Source organism: Grammomys surdaster, unplaced genomic scaffold (assembly GCF_004785775.1).
Source record: "Grammomys surdaster isolate TR1022 unplaced genomic scaffold, NIH_TR_1.0 351, whole genome shotgun sequence".
Classification (NCBI taxonomy): Eukaryota; Metazoa; Chordata; class Mammalia; order Rodentia; family Muridae; genus Grammomys; species Grammomys surdaster.
In genome coordinates this window covers 2,985,636-3,011,943 of record NW_021604770.1, presented here as the reverse complement: position 1 = coordinate 3,011,943, position 26,308 = coordinate 2,985,636, and the positions used below count along the sequence as shown (strand labels likewise).

At 42.9% G+C, this 26,308-nt stretch overlaps 1 protein-coding gene across 3 annotated transcripts in view; it reads right to left on the bottom strand.

Moving 5' to 3' along the window:
- Positions 1 to 2,395: 2,395 nt before the first annotated feature.
- Ldah (lipid droplet associated hydrolase) overlaps positions 2,396 to 26,308 on the bottom strand; it is an 83,403-nt gene continuing 59,490 nt past the window's right edge. For all 3 annotated transcript variants that reach the window (XM_028779398.1, XM_028779400.1, XM_028779399.1), the window contains 3 exons: positions 20,328 to 20,562; positions 11,928 to 12,010; positions 2,396 to 4,035 (listed from right to left, as the gene is read on the bottom strand). In XM_028779398.1, coding sequence (XP_028635231.1) covers positions 3,859 to 4,035; positions 11,928 to 12,010; positions 20,328 to 20,562 — 495 coding nt within the window. In that variant the 3' untranslated portion in view covers positions 2,396 to 3,858. The remainder of the gene's footprint in view (positions 4,036 to 11,927; positions 12,011 to 20,327; positions 20,563 to 26,308) is intronic.

Here is a 26,308-nt window from a genome sequence, read left to right as displayed (position 1 = left end):
TGAAGCTGTAGATCATCATGAGCAGCTCTACAAGAGTGCTGGGAACCGAACTCAGGTCCCCTGTAAGAGTGGTTGAGTGCTTACCCACTGAGCCATCTTTCCAGCCCCAGCAGCTATGACATTTTGAGTGACACAGGGTACTTTGTACCTTAGGTTATTTGAACACTAGGCAAGTCAGAGCCTCCAAGGACTGGGAATGTGCATGTGAGACAGCACAGGGGATAACTTACCTGAACCTGCCCTCTTTATACCAAACTGATCCAAGTCCTGCCTGCACTTTATGAGTAAAGGCCTTCCCCTTCTCCACCAGGAAGCCTTGCTTCACAGATCTATAACCGTGTTCTCTATGGCTAGGGTGTCTCATGCTGCCAGGGTGTCACCTGGGGCTGGCAGAGACCCTACTAATGCTTCACAGCCACTCCCCACCTGGACCAGTGTGATCACTTACCTCCATCTATGGGGCATAGACAGGAGTCACAGCCTGTGAGAAAGTCCCAGGGACACACACAAGAGCTTTTCTGTCCTCATTAGAAGAACTTTGCTCACATCCATGGAGAAGTACTTATTCACAGAGCATGCTTAGCCCTAACCTTTGACCTCTCCTTAAGCCCCACCCCCTAAGTGGAGGAGTCCAAGTCTATCCTCTCTTCTGTGCCCAGGAGGGGACCAGGAACAGAGATGTCTCATATTTTCTGAGAAATGCTGTTTCCGGCATCTTTTCTAAGCCCACTCTGAGAGCATCGTAGGCTGTGTGTGTGGAGCTGCATGATCCAAGGTCAGAAGGCTGAGCCAGGTTAGCATGTCACATATGAATAGGAGTAGGGTCTGGAAGCTTGGAGACCACAAGCATCCATCCTTACATCCTGGGTGACAGCACAAGTACTTCTACTTCACTGAGGAGACTGAAGGAGGTTGCCAGTTTCTCCCTTTAGGAGCTGTTACAGAAGGCTGGCCAAACACTTTGCTGACTGCCATATGCATGAACTCATTATTTTATAATAAACAAGACACCTTTGATCTCCCCAAGCAAACCAACAAACAACAACAACAACAACAAAAACCCCAACCAGGCAAGTGCTGGTATCATCCCAGCTCCATAGGTGAGCAGTTAGGAGGCTCAGGGAGGGATGGAATCCTTTTGGAGACAGGGTTTCTCTGTAGACCAGGCTGTCCTTGAAGTCACAGAGATATGGGCACTTCTCACTAGTGTTGGGGTCAAAGATGTATGCCACCACTGCCTGGCTGGGATGAAATCTTCCATAGGATTGTAAAGATAGAAACAAAAGATCTGGGATTTAAACTCAGTTCACCCTTTACTGCCTAGAAGAAATCTACTGTCTAGCAAACAATGACAGGTGTGGGGGAAAGCTTTCTGTGTTGAAAAATATTTTATATATCCTTGAAGTATTGCAAAGCTCCAAAAAACTGGTAGATCCAGAGGAAAGTATTCTCTGGTAATTTGTGAGAAAGCTATCAGGAGGCACCACAGTCTCTAGGTGTGTCCTGGCTTTCTTAGTATAAAACAGGTGTTCTCTAGGTTTCCACAGTACAGTCACTGAAGCCATAAAATTAACACTGCCATCTTTAGGCACCATCCAAATCATCCCCCAGTTCATTTTATAATAAAAGCATTCAATCTAGAGTCAGGTGTTGTACTAGTTTGTCAAGCCCCTTTAGTCTTAATTAATCTGAATTGTGGCAGCTTTCATAAGGTATGAGGGAAAACCAAAGCACCAAGGTATGGGGTTGTCCAAGGGTTGAGTGGTTGACTGAAGTAGTGAAAGGACCTCAGACATGAGCCCACATGAGCCGCCCCTGGAGCTTCTTTCACGGCTTAAGACAGACTAGGAATCACCACGGGCCTGGATCATGGTTCTAATGCTTTTCACCCATCATCAGACAGCTTTATAATAAGCACTCTGAAGATCATAGGGACCATCATGTGCTTAACTGGAACTTAAGACAAAGCTCCTGGACAACGGATCTCAGCCATTCCTTATCTATTTTTGTTTTTTTGCCATCTCTTCTTATGTTTGAGGCAGGGTCTTGCCATATAGCTCAAGATGGTCTCAAAGCACGTGTCTGGTGCCTGGGAAGGCCAGAAGAGCGTGTCAGAGCCTCTGAGACAGGAGTTAGACTGTTGTGAGCTGAAATGTGGGTTCTAGGAATTGGGGTGTGGGTCCAGTCCTCAGGAAGAATAGCTAGTACTCTTAACCATTGAGCCACCTTTCCAGACCCTCTATGTAATTCTCAAGGACTCACTGTTCTAAAACCTGATTCTTCCCTTTTCCGAAAGTGCAGTGACAGAAGCACCTTTAATAACTGAATTCAGCCCAGGCAAACTGCTTATACTGTATCCTTGCCTACAGCACAGAAATCAGACCAGACACAGCAGTGACTGTGGGTGAGACATTTATTATAAAATATCATTTGGTGTTTAGGTGATGAATAGGAATGAGAAGTCAGGGCTTTTAAGCAGGTTAAAACAAAGAGTAATGTAAAGTCATGTCTAAGAGATCTACGGATGCTATTCTTTTGTTCTAGTAGGTCTGATTTCCCAGGACTTGTGCATTGATTCCCACTACTGATCAAGCCTGTTCTACAAACAAGGCACTCAGAGCATGAAGCCTGGTTTCTCAGGTCAGCTCTCCAGGAGGCCTCCATGTGCCAACACCAGTAAGGACCCTCACAGTGTCTGCCTGGACTAAGAGCACTCCTTGTCTGGGGCTTGGCTTTTCCCCTCTGAGAAGTTGAGCTCCAATGCAGAATCTATGCCGGGCAATGAGAACTCATCCCTCTCTCACCACTGAGCTGGTGGCAGGCCAGAACCAAAGCTCTCATCAGTACCTTAGGTTCTGAGAGGAAGGACCATCTTACTGCTCTTGAGGAACTATACTGCTACGAGAGTTAGCTTTTCTCTACAAGAAAATGGAATGCTCCCAATTGTTCAATGGTCACTACAGTCGGGTTCATTGGCCTCCGAGATCTTAGGATTGAGTCAATTAAGGTAAGTTAGCATAGCTGTTCAGTATGTTAGGAAGGAAGCATTCCTCTGCTTCTCAGCCAGGAATAAGACTTAGATGCTTTCAGAGGTGAAGTAATACAAATTTAATGGCTTGCAGAATTCTGTTCATTTGCAAAATCATTTCTTTCTGATCAATAAAGTTTAGGCAAATGGGGAATGAACTTATGCTAATGTTTTACTCAATGATTTAAAACACCTTTCCAAAAAATTATGTTCTAGAAGATTTTCCGGAGGGAAGAGTCACAAGGTCTAATGGCATCATGAGTGGGATGGGTGGCTCACTGCTTCCTGTCCATGGAGGAATCACACCAGTGAGAAATCCCACGCCGAAACAAATCTGATGTGGACTCTACATCCCTCCCTTCTTGCTCTAGAGGAGCCTGCAGGGCCCTGGCATTCCAGGGGTCAGGAGCAGCCTGTTGGCTATTCTGTGGCAGAATAGAGTCAGGATCCTTCAACAACTCCTCCTAGTTAGTTGATGAAAGTCAGGCAGACTTGATTTTTGGTTGACTGCAGGTGGATCGTGAAGAGCATGCCGATGATCTCAGCCAGGACCTGTATGAAATCTGAAGTGGTTTTCCCCTGAACCGGGAAAGTGCACTGTCAGCATCCTCTGCTCATTGCTCCCCTATGGAATGAGCCATCTGCTGGGTTCACTTTAGTCTTAACACAGGGTATGGGAGCTGGTAATCTGTAAGCCAAGAGGGTCTCAATTTTTCTTTCAAGCATTAAGATTAAACATTTACCCCTAAGCAGAGCACACCTACAGCTTCCATGTATTGGCCGTAGGTGATTTTTTTTTTCCCTTGGGCCAGTACTTATTTTTCGGGCAGTCAATTATTTATCCAGTCAGCAACTATGGTAGCCATCTCCTGGCTAAAACCAAGAACAAAAGCATGTGGTATTCCTTTCTCACAGAGGTAAATATTGCCTTCTGGAAAATCTTTCTTCATGTCTTCATAGTACTTTACCGGACACCAGCCATCTGTTTTACCATAGTAAAACGTAAGCTGAAAGAAAAGAAACAGCATTTTATCTTCCCATCCCAATAGCAACTGATACCAGTGGTCTGCAGGGGCCTCGAGGGCAGCATCTGCCAGACTCTGCCCACTGGTCCTAAGGTCCACCCCCAGCTCCCATCCCCGAGCCCCAACCACAGGATTCATTAAGGGAATATGATGGGAAGAAACCCACCTGGAGACTTTGTGTGGCAGATTCCTCTAACTCACTAAAGGAACACCTGGAAAGGTCGTGAGTTCTGAGGTTGGAGTGGAACCAGGGGGGAGGGGGAGAGGGGGAGGGACATATGTCTGTTAAACAGACATAGTCACTGCAAGACTAGTGACCATGAACTTATAGTTTTCAAACAGCCCTTTGGTAGGCACATGGACAGGTTTGCTGAGTGAATGCAAAGAAGTCAGATGGTCTCTGGTTTCTCAATGTAGCTGATGAAGTGTGATCAGCATTACAGAGTCTGTACCACTGTAAGGAGGCTCAGTGGGACAGGAGAGTGTGCTACATGTTACCTCCTTCTTCAGGTGACACCAATGAGGTTGAGTGGCAACAGAGCCTCTTCTGAGGCATTACTAAGACTGTTCTTGGAGGTTTATCTAGATGTGCACATAAAATAGATGTGTGTACCATACAGATGCCACATTACAAGCTGCTGTACCCCACTGAGAAACTGTTCTGTACTCTATAAGACTTTACAAAAAAAGCAAAAAAGGAAAATCATATTCAGAATGTTACAGTGATGATTACAAAAATTTAAAAAATGTGTGCGAGTGTCCATGTATGTCAGTGGACTCTGTAGAATTGGTTTTCTCCTTCCATCTTTGTGTAGGTCCAGGGGGTCAAACAGGTCATTAGACCGTCATAGTAAAATACCATGGTAATATTTTTTATTAAAAAAAAAGACTATATTTTAGGGATAGAGGAGAAAATACAGTGCTTTTTATAAAACACTGCTTCCCTTTACTGGCACTGGAGGAGCAGTAGGAACGGAAGTGCCAAGGGAGCAGGGCTGTCATAGTTCTGTCTGATGCAACTTCTGCCGGTTGAACAAGTACACATCCAAAGGTATGTGAGATTAACGCTCAAGAGGCCACAGTTTCTTTTCTCCCTACAGATGCTTGTACAAAGTATCTAGCAAGTAGCTTCATCTATACTACTTGGGGCTGCAGTGAGGAGCTGACCCAGGGCACATTTCCTTTGCAGAGGCAGCTGAGTATGAGGTACTGGAAGGCAGTTCATCCCCCCACATGTCTGCTGCTCCCTGGGTTATACGCCTCAGATGGACGTGCTTGAGTAGTCAAACTGAACTGAGAAATGACGGAGTCCAGCTCATCAGAATGCCCTGCACTTGAGGACTGAGCCCAGACCTGGTGAAAAATCAGCAAGTTTCCCCGAATCATGGATCCCAAAATACAGCTCCCTTAGGCATCTTCTGTGGACCAGTGGACAGGGCATTCCAGGGCCCAGCCACACACTTAATATCAATAACACCTGTCTTTCAATAACTCTCATTAGAGAAGCATGCAAAAGTGACCAGTCTTTTAAAAATGTACTCAGAGGTCTATCTAGGCCATGACTAATTTTATAAGAGTAATAATGAATGTTTATTGAATGCCTGATATACACTGGCTACTCTGTGTGAGGTCTAAATTATAACTACCATTTTAGCACACCTATCTGAGAATATATGTTAATATCAAATGATTTAATTGATGGGGAACAGCATCATATAATGAAGCACGTGGCGGAGCTTGAGTTTGAACCCTGGGTTGTGGCACCGAGGACTCTGGTCTCCAACACTCACCTCTTCTCAGCCAGGCTCCCCTAGAGAACCTAACAGCATGCTAATGCAACCCCTGTGGATGAAGTGCCCAGGGTCAACATGGCGGATATAAAAACAAGCCTATCTGTTTCCAGGATGATCACGACATTCTGGACAGGTTTCAAGTTAAACAGGCAGAACTAACACAATCCGTTTCAGAGCGGGGCTTGGCGGAAAGGCAGTCCTGGTGAGCTGGTCCAGGGAGCACTTTCCTATGCTCCACCAAGCGGGACGTGTGCATGTCAGAAGGATTTGCATGGCCATTGTGCAAATGTCGGCACTGTACTAGGGCTGTTCCCACAAGCAGCACACACCTCTGGCTACAGCAGGCTAAGCAGAGGGTGGGGACAGAGCCAGGGCAGAAGCTCCCACCTCGGAGGACTTTGCCTCCTTTAGGCTGTGTGGTAGCCTGGCCTAGGGCAGGGGCAGTAGCACCTTGCCCTGCCACAGCTGCCTGCCTCCTCCCAAAGGCTGCAACCATTGTGCTCTCTTTGAGAACAACTGAAGAGTCCTGTGGGCCCAGAGTGATACTTGGATTCAGCCTGGAAGTAGCACACAGCAGCTGTTTCCATAAGCTTGGGCCAAGGATGGTCACGGCAGTTTAGAATTTCCCTCCTAAGTGAGTTTTAAATGAAAACTTCAAGTTTATAAGCAAACATGAGTTCACTTTCCTATGAAGGAGACATGGATCCCCTTATAGTTTAGAACAATGACAGAATAAAGGAGCACTGGCCTTCTTGTTACTTCAGATACACCAGGTGCCCGGAAAAGCACAGCAGACCCTGGAGGCTCCCACACAGATCTGGGTCATAGCTTCAAGTCACCACACAGGTGATTTTCCTCCCTTGGCTTACTCTGTTCTAGAGCTCACCTTGCACCCCTCCCTGCCTTTCTTCTCGTATTCACTGGCTCCTTTCCCCTAACCTTTAACTTGCAATGGCCAGACATCAATCTCCAGATGGTTTCCTTCTTTATATTGCAGACTTCCATAAGCAGCCACTGTGTATGCTCACAGCTTCAGCTATAGGCCTATCATGTCACAACCAAACTGGAGCCCAGCCTCCGCTTTTTATGTTTTGTAGACAGCATACACCTGGGCATGTATTCACTTGGATAGTCCACAAGTATCTCATACACAAATGTCAAGCACTTCCCAGAGCCTGAGTAATTCCCAGTCCTCCCTTACCACCAAATCCAGACCAAGGGTAGTGATCTCAGGTCCTTCAGCCTGTCTGCCATCCCTCTCCCACTAAGTGCCTCTGAGTCTTCCTCTCCAATCTTTTCATCCCCAAGACCACGGCTTCCATTCTTCCAGAGGCCTATGAGCAGACATGCCACCTAAAACGTAACTGTTTTACAATATTCTTCCAACACTTTCCCCAAATGATCCCTGTCATGGGGTAATCTTGTCACAGTTTTAGGGATAACTGATACTGGGATGGATATCTGAATGGGCTGTCGACAGCTGCTTTGTGTTCTGATTGGTCAGTGGCTAGATCATGTGGTTGTCAAATATTTGCAATATCACTCTAGGTTGGTGGTTAGTGGTTTAACCTTCCTAATGCTGTGACCCTTTAATACAGTCCCTTATGTCATGGTGACCCCAACTATAAATTTATTTTTGCTATTTCATAACTATAATTTTGCTGTTATGAATCAAAATGTAAATATCTGTGTTTTCTGATAGTCTCAGACAATTCCTGTGAAAAGGCATTTCAACCTCCAAAGGGGTCACAACCCACAGGTTGAGAATCACTGTTCTAGATGTTGTCACCTTGCTTATGACTTAATTAGTGTCCAAGCCAGACATCATGTATGCCAGCCTCTCTTTTTCTAACGTAGGGCTACCTTGGAGTCTATAGGCCCAAATAAATCCAGTGTTTGGGAATATAAACTTGTTATTTACCCCAATATTTCTTTCAATTATAAATACAGGCAATCAGCCACTGTTATTAATACATATATATTGAAATTGTAGTAAACTAAATAGATGACTAAAAGATGAATTAATTACACTCATTACTATAAACTCACAGTAGTAACCTTCATTGTTATATATCTTTAACTTTATTTAATTTTTAATTATATGTATATGAGCTGTGTCTATTCATAGGAACATAGATGCCATGCCCATAGAGGCCCAAGGCATCAGATCCCCGACGCTGGAACTACAGTGGTTGTGAGTTGCCCGATGTGGGTGCACAAACTGAACTTGGGTCCTCTGCCAGAGCAGCGTGAAACACTAAGCCACCTCCGACATCCATTATCACCTCTTACTATTCAATGTGTTAATGAAGATGCACATAATACTATATCACAAATTAGTTTTTAAAACATTTTGCTAACTGTATTTCAATACACTATTCTCTATGAAAGCTTCCTGTTGGACCTGTCTCTTCACTCAGATACCTAGAGACACTGACTTGACTATCCAGAGGCTGTGAGCTGTGCTACGTCCTCAGATGACAAGAGTGGTTCCTTCCTTTGGGGTGAGGTGAGAGGAAGGCTGTTCATCTACATACTGTGTGTGACAAATGTGATAGAACTTTAAACAGGGAGCCAGCAAGCCAAGGCAGAGGCCTGCAGGACTGCAGCTGGGGAAACTTCCTGGAGGGGACACTGCAAGCCAAGTTAAAGGAAAAGCAGGATTTAGCTAGGTGAAGAGACATGTAACCTCTGATGTCACCTGGCTGCTACATCCTTCTGGACACAACTATGATGTTGTATTTTCTTTTGGAAAGAGATCAGTTATCTACTATCGGAGAATGTAAATCAATACAGTTGTCCAATACTGGGCATAAAATCTCCAGACCTTACAAGGAAGACAGTTGGCCTAGACTTTGCAGAGTTAAAATTGGTCAGTTTCCCTAAAGAATATTAAATCCTCTCTGTATGTCAACAATGGAAATCAGTGGCAGAAAACCTGAATGTGACTTTCAATCCAACACCTGCCAATCAGGGTGGAAGTTGGATCCAGGAAGCTTTCGGCATGATGTGGTAGCAAGACTATTTTTAGAATAGTTTTAAGTAGCTTCTTGGCTAGATGGTACAAAAATACTGTTTGTAACTTTTGAGTTGAACAAAGTGAAAAATGCAGAAGATTTTAGCATCAACACTGGTTCAAAAACTTCACACTGGGCAGTATGACTAAGAAGGTTCTGAGTTCTTCTGCTTAGGAGGAAATAAAGACAAGGGCATCCTTGAACATAGCATATAAAGTAGAGGTGTCTGCAGTCTCAGGAATGGGGCTTTCAGCTTTGACTAAATGATCCTTGGAAGCGAGGAGACAATAGCCACCTCCTAGAAGGATGTGCCCTGCTAAGTTCCCTTACTTTCCTAAGCTACAGGGACACGTTATGCTGAGCCACCTTTATCAACATTAAGCATGTCTCCTCCTTTTTCACTATGTAACATGAAGCAGTCTTGTGTCTGTGTCTGTACTTCACTTCGCTTAGGAATGCCAAGGGAGCGGGACACACCTATCTGAGTAGAGTGCTGCTGTTTGGCTGGTAGAAGGCATTCAGTGACTGGCTGTGAAGAGTTCCCAAGTGACAGCAAGGGAGCTGCATACCACCAGGCGGAACAACACACCACCTGCTTTAAATTCTACCAGTGCATTCAATGTTATCGTCATAGGGACACAATTATTCCCCTGAGTTGGACAGCTTATTCCTGAGCCTGTGTTAATACTAACCTTGAAATGTTGACTCTCTACCAGAATATTCCCAGGTTTCTCTCAAGAAAGTCTCAGGAAACTTCCAGGCCTGCCACAGTTGCCACGAGCAGACCTCTATCTGGGAATGATTACGTGTGCATATGGGTTTAACTCAGCACAGGAATAAGTTAGCACCTTTCCTTGACCTCTTTCTGAGTGCAAACACACAAACAGGATCCAGAATGAGTAGTATTTTATAGCAGCTGGCTTCCCCAGGTGGTAGGACCGGCTCTAACATGACAGGCCTCGCCATTTCCCAAGTGTGAATTTTGGAAGCGAGCATCTGCCAATCTTACTATAAAGTAGTTGAGTTGTTTTTACAAACTTCCAACCTGGAGAACTAAAATGCATTTTGGAAACAGACTCAGTCATAATTTAACTACAAATAAAACGCTTCTTTTTCTGGTAATTTCATAGCCTCAATGCTGGAAGTATATGAGAGCCCTGGAGAGCAGGTCCTCCTTGCCCAATTTTCTCCGTCTAGCTAGTAACAGCTTCCTCCTCATTCAAAATTTCTATCTCTAGACAGTTGCTGCCTAAGAAACATAAAGACTGCCATGGGTGCAAACCAAGCAGATATGGCATCTTCCAAGGTCTTGTCAGAGGGAATATTTTTAATATTATAAAATCTTTTTAAAGCAACACACATAATACCTGCTTTCAGAACATTGTATTGGGAGGTTACAGAACTATGAATTAGCCTTGTGGACAAGCTTCCATCTAATGTTTCACAGCTTAAGAAGAGATGCTCAGTGCTGTGGCGATCTGGGATTTGACCTGCAGGCTCTATCAGAGTAAGTTGTCCATCAGGATCATTCTGTACCCAGCAGATGTCAGTGTTCCACACCAAGTGTAAAGTCCTAGGTCAGTGCTGTCTTAAAAAGCATAAGGCTTTAAGAAAACTTTAGTAACCATGTTCAAAAGAGTATGAAGGAATGAGTCAAATTACCTTAGATGTATTTTAAACATTTTACAACAATACGTCTAAGATATGTCAATATGTCATCAATGTATTAACAAAATGTTCTCCTTTTAAGATACTGTTTTCCTGCCTGTGGCAGGGTTGAACTCAGGCTTTGTACAACACCAGGCAAGCTCTCTACCACTGATCTATATCCTGAGCACCAAGTACTAATGTTTGGAAAATTAATTTGCATTTACACTTGTGAAACACCTTAATTCAGACTAACTACATGTAATACTTGGGTGGGTGTGGGATTTTAACCACGCAGTTCTGGGCTGTGGACGAAGTTCAGCAGCAGGTCGTGTGCCCTTAGCATGTGCAAGGCTCTGGGTTTGATGGAACCAAAGCCACAGAGCAGAAATAGCATAAACTTGAGGTGGAGAGATGGCTCAGTGGTTAAGAGCACTCGCTGCTCTTTCAGAGAACCTGGGTCCAATTCCCAGCACCTACAGGTCAGCTTACAACTATCTGTAACTCTAGTTCAAGGGGATCTGGCACCTTAGACACAGACATACATCCAAGTAAAACACCAATGCACATAAAACAAATCTTTAAAAACAAAAAACAGTGCAGCTCTACTCTCTTCAGGATGATGCAGACAGATGATGTCCCAGAAGTGCCATGGCTATCTAAATACTAAGATGTTTGGGGACATTCCAAACCACAGTGGCTTTACAACTTCAGAGACTTGTGCTTCCAAATGAATTTGTGTGTTGAGTCTAGCGTTTGCAGATTCCACATACCTGATATCTCAGAAAGCTGCTGTTTTAAAATTTATTATTTTATTTTATGAATATGATGTAGGGGTGCTTTGTCTACATGTATGTCTATGCACTAGTGTCTGGTGATCAAGGAGGCCTGAAGAGGACATCAGATTCCCTGAAACTGGAGTTAAAGATGTGGCTGCTGGGAATTGAACCTGGGACCTCTGGAAGCACAGTTAGTGCTCTTAACCACTGGGCCAGCTCTCCAGCCCAGAAAACTGCCTTTTATGTGACAAGTAGATAGCCTTACCTGTTGGAGAGTGAGAAAGACAGGCTAAGTGTCACATGCAGGGTTAGCTCTTCTCCACTGACATAATTATTATATTTCAAAATAACTCATTTATTTTACAGACACTATTGAGTCTTCTTAGCATAATACATTGTTAAAACAGGAAAGTAGTGATTTAAAAAATAAATTCAACTAAACAAGTGGCAAAATATACTTATGTAGCTGTAACCAGCTTACTTATGCCATGTAACTCAAGGGTAACAGAGGAACTTGGGCTCAATTTGTAAGTTCGGCATCTTAAATTCAGTTCTTAGCCAATTCTAGCCTTGTGTCCTCAGGAAGTTTTTCTAGCCATCAACTGACATGCCTCAAATGACAGCCCCAAAATGGTTACCTTAGGTAAATGTTCCTTTATGATGTCATCATCTCTCTTCACTATACGGATCATTTCTTGGCCCCCGAGGTAGGCAGCATTAGCTTTATTAAAAACAACAACAACAACAACAACAAACAGTTAAACACTTAGAATATACAGAAGAAACAATTAATTTTAGCAAATTCACATGCTTCATTTTTGTAGCTGCCAAGTGCTATCTGACATTAGATACGGGTGTGTGGAGAAGAGGCTCATGAGCTAGCTGGCAGGCTTGCAAAGGCAAGGTGTGTTTACAGAGGGCCATGTCTGCAGTTTGGCTAACCCCAGGAGGGGCAGCCTACCCTGGCCAGCAAGACTCTCAGAAACCAATGCATCACAGAGAAGAAGGCCATGCGCAGCGCCCTCTGTCCCATTGAGAAGAGCTCCACTTGGGTCTCCCTCCCTGCACAGCAGCCTGGGAAACATCCAGCAGGAGATAACTGTAAACTCTCTGCTTTCTCTCTTCTCAGAATCTCTGCTCTTCACTGTCCAACATCCAGTGTCTTAAAACCTTTGTTTTCACATTTTATTTGTTTTTTTTTTTTTCAGTTGTTTTAGGCAAGAGGGCAAATGAGGTCCTTAGTATTAGTCTTAGAAGTGGAAGAGCTATGTGAAGTTATTTCCATTTGAAATAAAAATCTACTTGTGATCTTCCCAATACTTTGTTTTGGAAATAAGCAATTTAAACACACTGGCTGCTACTTTTACAATTCAGAAGTCTTCATTAAGAGATTATACTTTCTGTCTCTGGAAACATCTAGAAACATGACACACTTCAGATTTAACGAGGAAGACCTTTTTGGACACTGTTTTACAAATTTAATTCAGAAATAGTTTTTAGTAACACTGGCTAAAGTTTAGATTTTTTTTGGCTACAAGATTTTATTAACAAATACCAAATACAAGGCAGCAAGTCACACATTTAGTGCTACAAAACAGCAGAATTCAAGCCACACATGTGAAACCTTGGAAGGGCCCTCCATGGCTGCTGTGTATTAGCTAGGCCTTCTCTTAGCCCACTTGAGAGCTTATCAGTCAACACACATTTGCAGCCGGCCTTTCTGGAGTGTTATCAAGGTGGAGGATATCAAAGCTCCTATTCCTGGTTACTAATACTTTGTAGGTCAGAGACAGAGACTCTTCTGAGAATGCGTTATTCCCATGCAAGCTAACCCACTGGTCTCAACCCCTAGGTATTTACTTTTGAACAACTTTGACAGAGCAACCCAGCATCATCCCCTTATTCCATCTGAAATCACCCCAGGGCCAGATACCAGTCAACAAGAGAGCACCCAGAGACTTTAGAATTTCAAACAGCCAGTCTCCCTTATCTCATCCTTCCACGAAATCTACAACACAGGCTTTGGGTCATCTGTCCCTTCTGCTTCCTAACCTAACAGGGTGCCTCCATTTGTGGTCTTGTGTGATGTGACATGTATCCCACTACTTGGAGCTGTAAGTGATAAACTGTTCTCAATGTTAGTTGACCATGTCTGACTGAAACAAACTCCAGCTTCTCTCTGCATCAAGGGCAGGTGTGTCTGGGTAGGTGGATATGGTGGCTTTGGTAGAGCAGAGGAGTGGAAAGGACAGAGCCATAGTAACCTAAAGCTCCAGAGAGTTACAAAGGGTTGCCCTTGAGCTTTACCTGAGTATTGACCAGCACAGTCATGTGACGAACAGCCAGAATCCAGGGAAAGAACCCTCTGAAGGACTGCAGGAACAGTGCCTGAACTAGATACCAGACTGTTTCTGCCATTCTAGGGGAAAGCCTCTTAATGTGCAGCGCAGTATGGACGGGACTGAGAGCGGTCTTTGGAACTCGAGGTCAAGAAGTCAGAATCTGAGCCGTGGCTAGGTTCGCAGTGGCCACATTACACAGGAGGATGGGGAGCCCAATGGCTGCCCATCAGGGTCTTCAGAGAGAAGCTGCACATTCTGGGCATTAGGAGAACATCTCCAGAATGGGTTTGCACCATACGGCAAATCTATCAGCATCTGGAAATATTTTGAAACTTCTAGAAACCAACAAAAAAGAGGTAGATGACCAAACATCAAAACGAGTACAGACTTGAATAGGGAAAAAAAATTCAAATACTTTGATAAGCTCATATTTCTGAAAATCAAATTTTCATTTGGGAATATACTCCAACCTATTTCCCTTCTTACTTTCTTTCCTTGTCATTTTCGATCTAAGTGTATTTTTTTTGTTTCTTTTAGACAAGACTCCCTGTTTCTTTTGCAGTAGTCACGCTGAGAACACCATCTTTGTTATTCCTCAGCAATGTCTCCCATGCAGTACAGTGGTCAGAAATAATACAACCAAACAGAAGTGTAATTTCTTCAGTGGAAAACACAGTGCTCTTGGCCATGACCGCCCACACAAGGCTGAGTTTCAAGCACTGTACAGAAGGAAGTACTCAGTACAAGAGGAGGGCAATGAGAGCATGAAGGGAAGGTGACCTGGGAAAATATTGCTTGTTTACTCGGGTTTCATCAAAAGCCTCAATGCCCTTGTTAAAGCCTCCCAGGGAAACCAGTGCTCTCTTTCTTTTCTACCACCACCTTCTGCAATGTTTAACCTTCAAGGGTCACCATGGGATGTACAGGAGAGAGGCTAAAGGGTTCGGGGCAGCTGAGAGAGGGCTGAGGGCCAAGGACCAAGAGGGCATTCACCGTACAGCCCAGTGTCACTTGGTTTTCCAAGTGCTCCTAGTCTGCAACAAAAGCCTCATTCTGTACAACCCGTGGCCTGTTCCCATGCATACACACGGCGATCTTCGAACCATCCTGTCACTCTCAGGACCAATATCAAGTAATCTGCTCCTCTGTAACTGATCTAGGTCTTATTTCCTCTGAGCATCACTTATGTACTGTATCTTTCCTTCTAACAGCAGGCACTGGGATGCACTGAACTGTCCACAGCTGTTTCTCCTGCTTCCCCGTTAACTTAGAGGCAGGGGCCGTGTCTCATCCAGTGTTCTACACAGTGTCTTACTTATAGCAAGTATATAAAGGAAAGAAGGGCTAAGTGACAAAAATGAGAAGGGCTGAGGGAGACAGATGCTTGGCTAGGTATGTTTGGAGGTTGTGGGGAGGAAAAGCCTGTTTAATGTAAAGCGGTCCAGATATGACATCACAATGGAGGCCAAAGATGGAGGCTGAGGCATACTGATGAGCTAAGCAGGTGGACAAGAGTGATGAATAATCACAGAGAAGTCTAAGTGTTTCTCTTGATAGCAGTCATTGACTCATAACACCCAGAGATGAGGCAAGGGAAGAAAAAGCACACTGAATAAAAAAAATGGAAGGTTCTAAAGAGATACCCAAAGAGCTTTCTGAAATAGAATGCACGCAGCTCTTTGGAGGTATGTGTGGTCTGCTGCTGCAACTAGGATTTACAGTAAAATGTTCCAGAATTGTTTGGTTTTGCAATCAGTCTGGAGGATAAAGATTGTTGGTACGGAAGCAAAAGGAATAACTGAAGGTAGACATAGGTTAACCAGGGTAGGTGAACTGTGGAGACAGACCATTTACTGTATGTGGGCATATATACTGCAGTGCAGAATGGGAGCCTTCCAGGCCAGTGTGGTGGCACACAACTATAATTCTAGCACTGAGCACACTGCTGTAGGTAGAATGAGTTTGAGGCTAGCCTCGACTACTTGCCAGTCCCTTTTGTCCACCCCCCTCCAAACAAACAAAAGCCACAGTCGGTCATTACCACCTTTTACCAACATGACTGTCAGTCTCTTCTGACTGGGTGTACTACTTCTACTTACTCTGAGGATCTTTAAAGGGCTAATAGATTCTAAATATTCAAAATTAGCCATGTTTACAAGGGAGAATTTCTCTAGTGTTTTATCACAAGACTTGGTTGGGCAGAAAAGAGTTCCTATGCTCACCTCCTCCTTAGGAGGAGGGTGACTGGGGCTTATTAGCACTAACAGAATCAAAGAGTAAACATGAATATTTTTAACTCTTTAAAATATACACTATTGTAATCATGGGTACAAAGGGGCTCTGTTATGGACAGATGCATCTACAAGTTTGCAAGAGGGCTAGAAATGATGAGATACACAGCTGCCCAAGTCTGAGGTTGTCATGCTAGGACAAATCAGCTGAGGTCTCAGGGAGTAGTGTTAGTTGGTTTAGTTAGGTGTTAGGTAAGTGGTTGGCTCCATGAACAACGAGTCTCAGGATCAGCTTAGGGTAGGGATGTGGCAGACATGAAGTAACCACCTGATGACCAACAGGCAGGCCCTCATTTCCCTTGAAGAATTCTACGGAGATTTTCCAAGTTAAAATCAGCGACTTCAGATTCTTCACATGGAGGAATGCAGCCTCTAATCTACAAGAGGGGACCATGGGAAGCACAATTCTTTCTACCCAGGAGTCAGTCTTTTGCTTTAATTCTATTCTTTGCTCTTCTTTCTGTCAATGGTAGAGAGGAGATTGAAGGTGCTGTCTTATGGCCATGGAATTCGGAATACAAGAGAAACCTGCTAAGGATAACAGAGGGAGAATGCCAGAAGGGAAGTACCAACATCCCTGCCAGCTGTGGGGACAGAGTGCTGGTCATTTCTCCAAAGAGTATTTGCAGTTCTTTCTTGGTGCACTAGAAAAACAGCTTACTACCTGCTGTGGCCACTGGAACTGAACTTTCTGTTAACTACAGCTCATCTCAATTCCAACAGATAAAAAGATGAAACTGGAACCTCCGAATTTTCTGGGTATTTTTGGTCAGAGCAAAGAGGATGTGGTGCTTAACTCTAGCAGGGGAGGAGGGAGGCATCATTCTGTATTTATATTCATTGGAGGTTTCCCTGAGTGGAGGCACAAGTGTCACGGACAACAAAGAGCCTATCTAAGAACGGCTCCTTCCTGCACCGGTTCTGATTATTTCTAGGAGTGGCAGGATTTGCAGGGTGTGGCAAGGCTGCACAGCAGCAAAGCAGAGCAGAAGGTACTCTGGGAGACTGATGGGTCCTGGAGACAAGAGCTTCAGTTAGAACAGAGGTCCAACACAGAAAGAACTGTGGTACACGACAGCATAAACCAGGAGGCCCCAAGAAAAGACTATACAGAATTAGACGCACACAGAAACCCAAAGACATTTAGTAGGGGCCTTATCTAACCTTCCTTGGTTGCATTGTTTTCCATGTTTGTCAGTGTTGCAAAATGTGGTGTATAACAACACAGTAACTAGACCTAGAAAGGAAATTCACCTATGCTAAAATTCCTCCATAATTTAGGAAAACGTTTCTTGCTTCTTCACTTCATCATGTTTCTTTATAAGCCAGGACTCCAGTAAATTACCTATGAGACAGACCCACCGCACTGAGAGGGCTCCCTGCCCCGTCATTATGAACATCCATTTAATGTGCAGATGCACACTCAAGCCTATCTAAGTAACAGTGAGTTTACTACAGTGAAGAATGTAACCAGAGGTCGGCAGCTTAATGATTATTACAACCACCACATTTTAGACTAGAACATAATTTGAAAACATAAGTTAAAATATTCAGAAAAACAGTAATATATTCCTAGGACCAAAGATCAGTCTTGGCCCTAAATATAGCACAAACTCTTTCTGCTCTTTTCTTTCTGGATTTTAGGCTGAGTGTCCTCCGGTCACTAAGTCCTCAGGTGGATTTTATGAATAGATGAAACCTGTGCATCTGAGTTGACAGAGTAGATTACATGGCTATCTGGTTTCTTCAAAGTAAAGAAAAAAAAATTATTCTAGGACTAAATGAAAATATTCTGAGAAGAAATCTGTGAACTGTAGTGAAGCTTGCTAAACATTACACATATATATATATGTATATAAGCATATACATATATACATACATAATCATTAGCTCGTTAAACAGTTTAAAGAGTCATTTCCATATTGATTAAGGAAGGGGAAAGATTATAGAAGTCCCTTTCACAGAATTATTTGACAAAGTGCCATAACCTGGTAGGAGCTCCTCATGTCTTGGGCTGTGTTTCCCTTGTTAGGTAATGGAAAGGAATTAAAACATCAGTTCAGCCTAACAAAAAGACCTTCAAACATTTTCAACAGTTAACCGTTTGACCTGTGATACTGTTGAGTTAAAATATATTTTCTTTTAGCTTTGATCAGAAAATCTAATTTAGCTGTCTGAGTGGGAGCCTACTTCTCATGAGACAGAAGCACATCTACTGCAGGGAAAATACGTAGTAGCAAACATTCTGGAGTTGAATTAAGGGGGGAAATCCACGTATAGTCTTTAAAAATAACATTTCAGACAATCTAGTTACAATCTAATTACCCTGATAAATGCAGAGGTAATGTTTATACTATATGCTAACTGAGTTAGAGCCACTCTCTAGATGGGAAGTGACATTTCTCTCCCTCCATTGGAGAACTCGAATGCCACAGAACTCAGCATGCTGGAGGGAAGATGGAGTAGAGAGCTTGGGATGCTATGTCTGCCAAAGGGTAGCAGCACTTGAAACACTTTAACATTTCAGTTTTTGAAGTTTTCAGAGCCGAAATCAACAAAAATGTGTGCACAAACTAAAGGACACTGCCCTATCTAGACAGGGCTGGATTTATAGTCTACTACTTGGTCTAGCAAACTTCCTCCATTTGTTTCTGTAAGATTTCTCCTGGCGCACAGACATTACATAATTCGCAAACACTGCAAGGCAGCCTGCAAGTCAAACAGCAAGTTAAAGGTCATTTTCTGCAGGGCAACCAGAGCTCGAAGCAGGCCTGCAGGGAATGAGGAGCTGGACCAAAAGCAGGACCGGGAATGAGTTCTGACCTGCCCTTCTTCCCAAGTATCCTGACAACCACAGCACTGGGACGGCTGCTATGAATACTGGTTACCTTTACCTACACGCCCTAAGGTGTGGTTGGGGCTCAATAATCACTCTCACTAACCAGCCTGAGGCCATCACTTCTGAGCATTGCCCTTTAGGAAGTCACCAAAGGGATGAGCAGGTGGCGGGACAGAGGTAGTTTATCTATGAAATGATTGTTGCAAGAGGAGGCAGTGTGCACTGGCGAGCCAGAGGAGAAAGGGGTTGTGCTGCTTAGGATGTCTGAGACACAAGGCTAATGATCACCTCAGGGTTACTAGGTTGAACTAAATATCCAAGCAGTCATGAGTGGAGGATTCCAAGAGAATGAGAAGTAGTTCTTGCCTCCTTTCCCTGCAACCAAAGTTATACAGACTGGGAAAAAAACTGAAGTACTGACCACTTGGATATTGGAAATGGAGATCTGGAGCCGAGGAATCGGAAGACCAGATGAAACAGGCAGCAAGAGGGTCATGCGCACTCTAGATTTTCAGGTCTATTTTGAAGGTGGTGAGTCTACTATGGCTGTGGAGAAAGCCTGCAACAATGTGGCTGGAAGGCTCTGGTTGCCTTTGTTGAGAAGGGGTCTATGTACTGTGGTTAAACTGTCTTGCTTCCTTTGAATACACCAGAGGCTGCTGGAAGACGTGGTGAGAGGCAGATCAGTTACAACTGCAGGGAAGAACCGGTCTGACTTGTGACTTCTGGGGCCTAGTTCTCTAAGAAGTTAGTCATAACTCTTGTGTAGAAATGACTAGAAAATGCCTTTACATAAGCTCTTGCTTAGACAGAAAATGAAGTCCTCATATATGTACTATACACTCACTAAACATACAGCTGTCATTGATCACTGTCCTTAGACTTTACACAAACAGAGAAACAAAAATGTCCTCTTATGTTTCTCATTCTAGATCTGATGACCTCTTCTGGCCTTTATGGGCACCAGGCAGTGTAGTTCAGACATACATGCAGGCAAAACACCCATATACAAAAGAAAAAAAATTAAAGTCATTTGTAAATACCAGCAAGTAATTATTATCCCAAAATACAGATTAGCCCCTGGTATACTCAGAAAATAACACATAGCAAAGCACCCAGTACCGAAATATATTAGCATGGTGGTTATTTTCTCTCTTTGTAATTTAAACTCTTCTAAACTGACTTAAAAGATGAGCATCAAGGTTGTAACCTGCTGACTCTATGAGGCTGTTTTCGCAGACACTGAACTTCAGGGCACCCTGGATTCCTGGGAGGACTCTGTACATGCTGTGTTCTCTCCGGGACACATCTCGCCATACCGTAGCCACAGTGGAGGATGAGGAGCAGAGGAGAACACTAAAGCACCATAAAGTTTTTCTCTCCAGTTTTCATACAAGCTCCCTGAGTCACAAGTCACAAATGAGTCACAAGTTCTGTTCTTAGATTAAGCTTTGGGGTAGAAAGAGTTGAAGAGCTAGCTTCCTGATCTTCATGCACTGTCTGAGACTATTCTGTAAACATTTCCTTATACTACAAAGACACACCTTTAAAAAAAATCACGCTTACCAAGACAGAATGGCTGAAGAATGTCCCTTACAGGAACTTCAGTCTCAAAGCTCATTTTTCCCAGGGCTGTTTGAATTATGAAGGACTTTATTATTTCAGGACACGGCTTAAGAAGTAAGTAGCTGATAGCGTAGAGCATGTATCGAAACCGGCACAAAAATGGAGTGGCAAACCTGCCGTTGGGCGATTCAGACATTCGCTCGATGGTTGGGAACAGCAGAAAGGCGTGGACGACCTATGAGAAAGAAACATTCTTGGATGAGAGAATTTCTTCAGGAGTAGCTGTGTGTCTGCTCTTCTTCCTAGCCTCTGCCAACAGCTCCCAGGCTTGCAACACCACTAGAGACCTGGTCAGACCAGACTAAAGCTGACTGTATTCTTACCCCATGACTACTCTAGGTAGAACCTATGCTCACTCTGTGGAGGCATTGGGGCTAATTGCCAGGAGGAGGAATGGCTTTCTTTAACTCTTCCTAGCCAGTGAGAGTAATTAACCATCCCTTGAAGGATTTCTGCAGCAGGAACCAGTACTGCATTGTGGCAGTTACAGTGATTTGACTTTGAGGGCCACACGAGAGGGACATTGCTGTCACCATTTCTTTTATTGATTAGGTTTGGAGACAGTTCTCTTTTGAAAGGCTCTGCTATTCTTAATGATAATGGTCAGATTAATTTTTAACAGAGCCAAATGTATTCCCAATGGATTAGATCAGTTATATTAGAAAGCAGTATCTCTTAACTTCATTGTAAAGTGTCAAAGTGCAACAAGCATTAAACCAGCTCCATCAGAAAAACAGGAACTCTATCCAAATACTTCTGTGGATGAAAATGAGCATCTCTGAAACCATTTTAAGTCAAACACTATTTACTACGTGGTCATTATTCAAACGTGAAAATAATCTCTATAGGATATCAGAAAAGTCAGAATAGTTATGTACAATCTGTTAACAGTAATATAAATGGGGATCCTTAAGAATATTAAAAGATCACAGAACAGAAAAATGAAAACTGAAGCAATAGATTTTTTTAAAATTTTTTATTTCATGTGCATGAGTGTTGTGCCTGCATGTGGGTCCGTGCACCATGTGTATGCAGAAGTAAGAAGAGGGTGTTGGCTCCCCCTGAGACTGGAATTACAGACAGTTTTGAGCCATTATGTGGGTGCTGGGGATCAAACTTAGGTCCCCTTAAAGAGAAACCAGTGCTCTTAACCACTGAGCAATTTTTCCAGCCATCTCGTAATTTTTTACTGGATTTGGAAATTTGTTTAATGTGTGTGTGTGTACATGTTCGTGCCATGGTGCACATCTGGAAATGAGCGACCACTTGTGAGAGTTAATTCGCTCCTTCCACTATGAACTTAGGATGTCAGATCGGCACGAGTCCTGGCCTTATCTTTAAACATTTTAAGTTGAACAAACACACATATAGTGAAGCATGTCAAATATAAACACGCACATAGCAAGTCATTTTACAGCAAACAGTGAGGCAGGGGAGGACGGGACGTGCACAGCCTGCCTGCACCTCACAATGGTAGTTCTTTCTCTGTCTCCTCCCAGTGCTCACCGTCTCTTCATGACTAAGGGGCCGCTGGTGAACTGATTTTATGTAACACAGCAAACCTCCTAGTTTTAATTCATTTATTCAACCTCATGTTTATAAATTTCATATATGTTGGCCTTATCTTTGCTAATTTTCCAGTGTATACATATACAGACATTATTTCTTTTACAGATAGGTATCTGAGTTGTTTGCAATCTTTAGTCAGATTTTAGTTTCTGATTCAGGGTTTTCTGTCAGAAGAACGGAGCACAGTTCTTGCAAAGACAGGTATTAACAATGCCTTTTCCCCAGCTGCTTCTGTCTGGAGAGCCTTTATTTTCTTTACTCTTGGAAGGACAATCCCACAGGACAGAGAATTCCAGGTTGGTGGTTTTTCTTTTTCTTTTTTCTTTCCTTTTTCCTCCTCCACACAAAATATCTCACATCTTCTCTCTTCCTGTTTGTGTGAATTCTGAGAAGTTGGAAGGAATTCTTGCCTTCCATTCTCTGTAAGTAGGGTATGTGTTTTTTCTCCTTGTCTTTCAGGATTTCATTACTTTGACTTCGTAGTTTGGACATGCATGCTTAACTATTTTAGGGAGGTGTTAGTCCTCGGTGGTATCTTCTGAGGTGTCTGACATGAGTTTAGTCATTATCTTTTAGAGTGCTTTCTGCTATTTCCTCTCCCTACAATATTCCTGTTACACAAGTCACAAGTTTGTAGAGCCCTAAGGTCTTCAGATGATGTTTATTCCTGGCTCTTTTTGCTTTCTGACTGTAGAGGTTTCTATTGAGATACCTTCAAGTTCAGAAATTCTTTACTTAACCATGTTTCAGTTAGGCACATACTTAACAAACGCCATGTACATGACTGTTACAGCCGTTGGGCTAGATACTATCCCCATACCTTGAAGAAGTTCATGTTGGCCATTCGTGCTATTAGAACCTGACCTGCTAATCTTTACGTCCCTACACATATGGGTCTGTTGCTTACTCCCCTTCTCACTGTGCATTTTGCTATTCAGCATGTCTTGTAATTTTTTTCTTGCTAGCTAGACATGATGTAACAGGAAAAAGAAACTGCTGTAAGTATGGTGTTAGCAGCACACTGTGTATTTTAGTAACTCTTCTGTGTGTTAGTTATTCTTGTTTATTTCAGTGTGTGTGTGTGTGTGTGTGTGTGTGTGTGTGTGTGTGTGTGTGTGTGTGTGTCTGTTTTCTGCCAGAGGTTCAAAGGGATAATAATTCTACAATATCTTCTGTGAGAGCCTGACATTTTGGGATACAAATCTCCTTTTGGGAGACAAATCTCAAAATACAGTTCCCACATGTCTAGGACCTCCTGGAATTTTCAAATTTCAGAGTTTCCTACTCTGAGCCTTTAGGAATTCGTCAACTACCATGCAGCTTTTCCTGCCTCGGCACTGGTGCCCACCAGAGTTTCAATTTGTGACTCTATGCTCTGCTAAACTGTCACATCTTGTCATCCATCTTTTACTCTGCTATCTGGTGGCCATCGAGCTTGATTGGCTTTCACATGGGATCTGGGAATCTGAAGGGGATCCCTCATGTATGCATCGCCAGTGTTCTGATTGCTGAGTCAGCTCCTCACCCTTTCTTGCTTTTTAAATAGCTGTGTGCAATTCAAGAAAAAGAAGGAAAGAAAGAAAGAAAGAAAGAAAGAAAGAAAGAAAGAAAGGAAGAAAGGAAGGGAGGGAGGGAGGGAGGGAGGGAGGGAGAGAGAGAGAGAGAGAGAGAGAGAGAGAGAGAGAGAAAGAAAGAAAGAAAGAAAGAAAGAAAAAGAGACACTCACCCCATATAGGGCATCAATGAAAGAGACTAAAATGATTTCACCCAATGAGCTTACCTGGAGTTACTTTCAGGACTGTCAGCAACTTATGGGTGGCTACACTAAGAAAAACTCTCTTTCCCAGTAAATTGTCTATAAATTCTTAGTGAGGGTGTGAGGCTTTGTGAGCCCCTCTCCTGCCCCATGAGCTCAATTACATACAACTCTCCTGCCTGTAATTACAGCTGCACACTGTTCAACAGGACAAAGGCCATGCCATGTCTAGAGGACAATGTGCCGAGCACATCCTCAGTGATACAACTTTGTGGCTTTGATTTGAATGTCCCTGGTGATTAGTGATGCTGAGCACAGTTTCAGGGATGTATTAGTCAATGGCATTTCTTTTTTGAAGACATATCTATTCAAATTTTTGATCATTTCCAAATTGGGTTTAGTCTCCTCTGTTTGAAACATTTTTATATTTTAACATCTATATTTTATTATATGTGGGGGGCATGCATACACAAAGTGCACACATGTGGATTGTGACATGTGGGAAAGAACTGGCTCTCTCCTTCTAGCATGTGGGCTTTAGGGATCCAACTCAGGTGGTCAGGCTTGCTGGCATGTACCTCTATTCAATAAGCCAGCTAGGACACCTGGTCTTTTCAAGTTATTTTTCTTTGTGTTTTTAAAAGGACATTCTTCTCTGACTCTGAATTAAGAATCTGTTTTTTTCATTAAAAATGTTTCTTTATAATAAATTAGACATGCTAGCTCTTATCTTCTCTACAATGGCTGTATTGCATCAGTTGTGGGTCTGTTCTCTGATTTCAGATATCAATGACTGGTTGGCCATTTCCATCATGTAATTCTATGTATCAGTGCACTTTTCCTGTGGGCCTTGGGAGGTGAGTCTCAGGCTCCTTTTCATCTTCTGCTGTGGGCAGTTCCTTTCTCATGGTAATCTATTTGATGACATTGCCCAAATGCTAAATTTGGCTAGGTGTCCCCTGGAATTCTCCCTTTGTGTCTTTTGCTAATATGGAACAGGAATCTGAGAGTAAAAACTGAGGAGGGTTTTTTTCTTTCTAGTCAGACCTTGTTTTTTCTTGGTCTCATCTCTCAGCTAAGTATTCAGCTAGTTTCTGTAGACTTTTTCTTCCACAGTAATAATTGAGATATTTTGTTTCCGTTTTGGTCACAATAATTTGCGCTTCTCTGGCTCTCTTTCCTCTGTCCAGTAAGGATGGTTTGCTCCTGGGGTACCTGTATGGCCTGGACGTGAGTGAAAATGTCTTGGGAGGAGGGGGCAACAGCTTTTTCAGGCAACTTAAAACGCTACTTTGGTAGCAATCTGTTGCTAGTGCTTCCAACCCACTTTTAAACAAAATGCAGGGTTCTGGCCACAGTAGAAAGTGAGAAACTCACACAGAAAGTACACTTTGTACATTTTCTAAAGCTAAGGGTATAATGGGGGGATTTGGCATGTTACTTCAGCACCAAGCAGCATGCTTTAGGAGGCTGAGGGGGTGAAACTGGTGACGAGTGGTGTTATATCAGCCAATGGTTTCCCATCTCCCAATCTAGAGTTCTATCTTTTAAGTAATTCTAATGCCATGAGTCTTTTCATTGTGAGAGCCTTAGAGATGCTGTACTGGATTTAATGAGACTTGGCAGATTTGTGCAAAGTAGTCACTGATACCGAGACAGGAAGGGTGTCTCTGCCCTGCTGAGGCTTCCCTGGTGGAGAGCCTCCTCCTCACCTTGCTGGAAGAGTTTCCCTCTAGGCTAAGGAGCAGGCAGCTTGGGCACAGCTGAGGGAGCAGCACAGAGATGGAGAAACTGAGACTTCTATATCCTGGGGTGACAATGTGTAAGGAAGCCAGGCTGGCCAGTCAGTATATTGTTCAGTAAGGTGGTGCATAGACTTCTGTATGCTGGTAACTAGGAATGGTCTGTCTCCTTCTTTCCTCATGTGTGTAGGTTTGTATATAAAGACTTCACTGAGCTGCAAAGCATGGGCCCTTTCTCACTATCTAGAAAGTTTAGTAAAATACGACAATTATTTATGCTCTGAATGTTCAGTGAAGCTATAATGGGTTTTTATTTTCCAAAAGAGTACAGACTATTGATTGATTCAGTTTATTTAATAGTTCAAGCTTACCCAGGCTATTTCTTTTTGAATTTACTTTTATATGTTCCCTCTCCCCTCCCTGGGCTTGAGTCCATTTCATTTAACTCCCCAAATTCACTTGCATGATGTTATTTATAATATCTGGTTATTATACTTCAATCTCTGTACTACCAGTAATGACATCACTACTTGCATTTCTTATATTGCCTGAAGTGCCTGAAAGAGTAAACTTTTATAACTATAAAGGAAGTCACTTCATTTTTTGTTATTTTTTTTCTCTTGGGGCTTATTTTGTATAGTATTACACAGCTAAAACAGTGTTCTCTTGGCAAGAACTACAAGATAAGATATTTCCCATTTTTTGCTTTCTACATTTCTATGGTTGGAATTTCCACCCTCCATTCAATCTAATTTAGTTAAAATAAATTTTCATCTAACGTTAGTTAATATTTTAGATATGAACCCAAAAATCTCTTCTCCCAACCTCTTTCAGCTTTCTCCATATTTATTTAC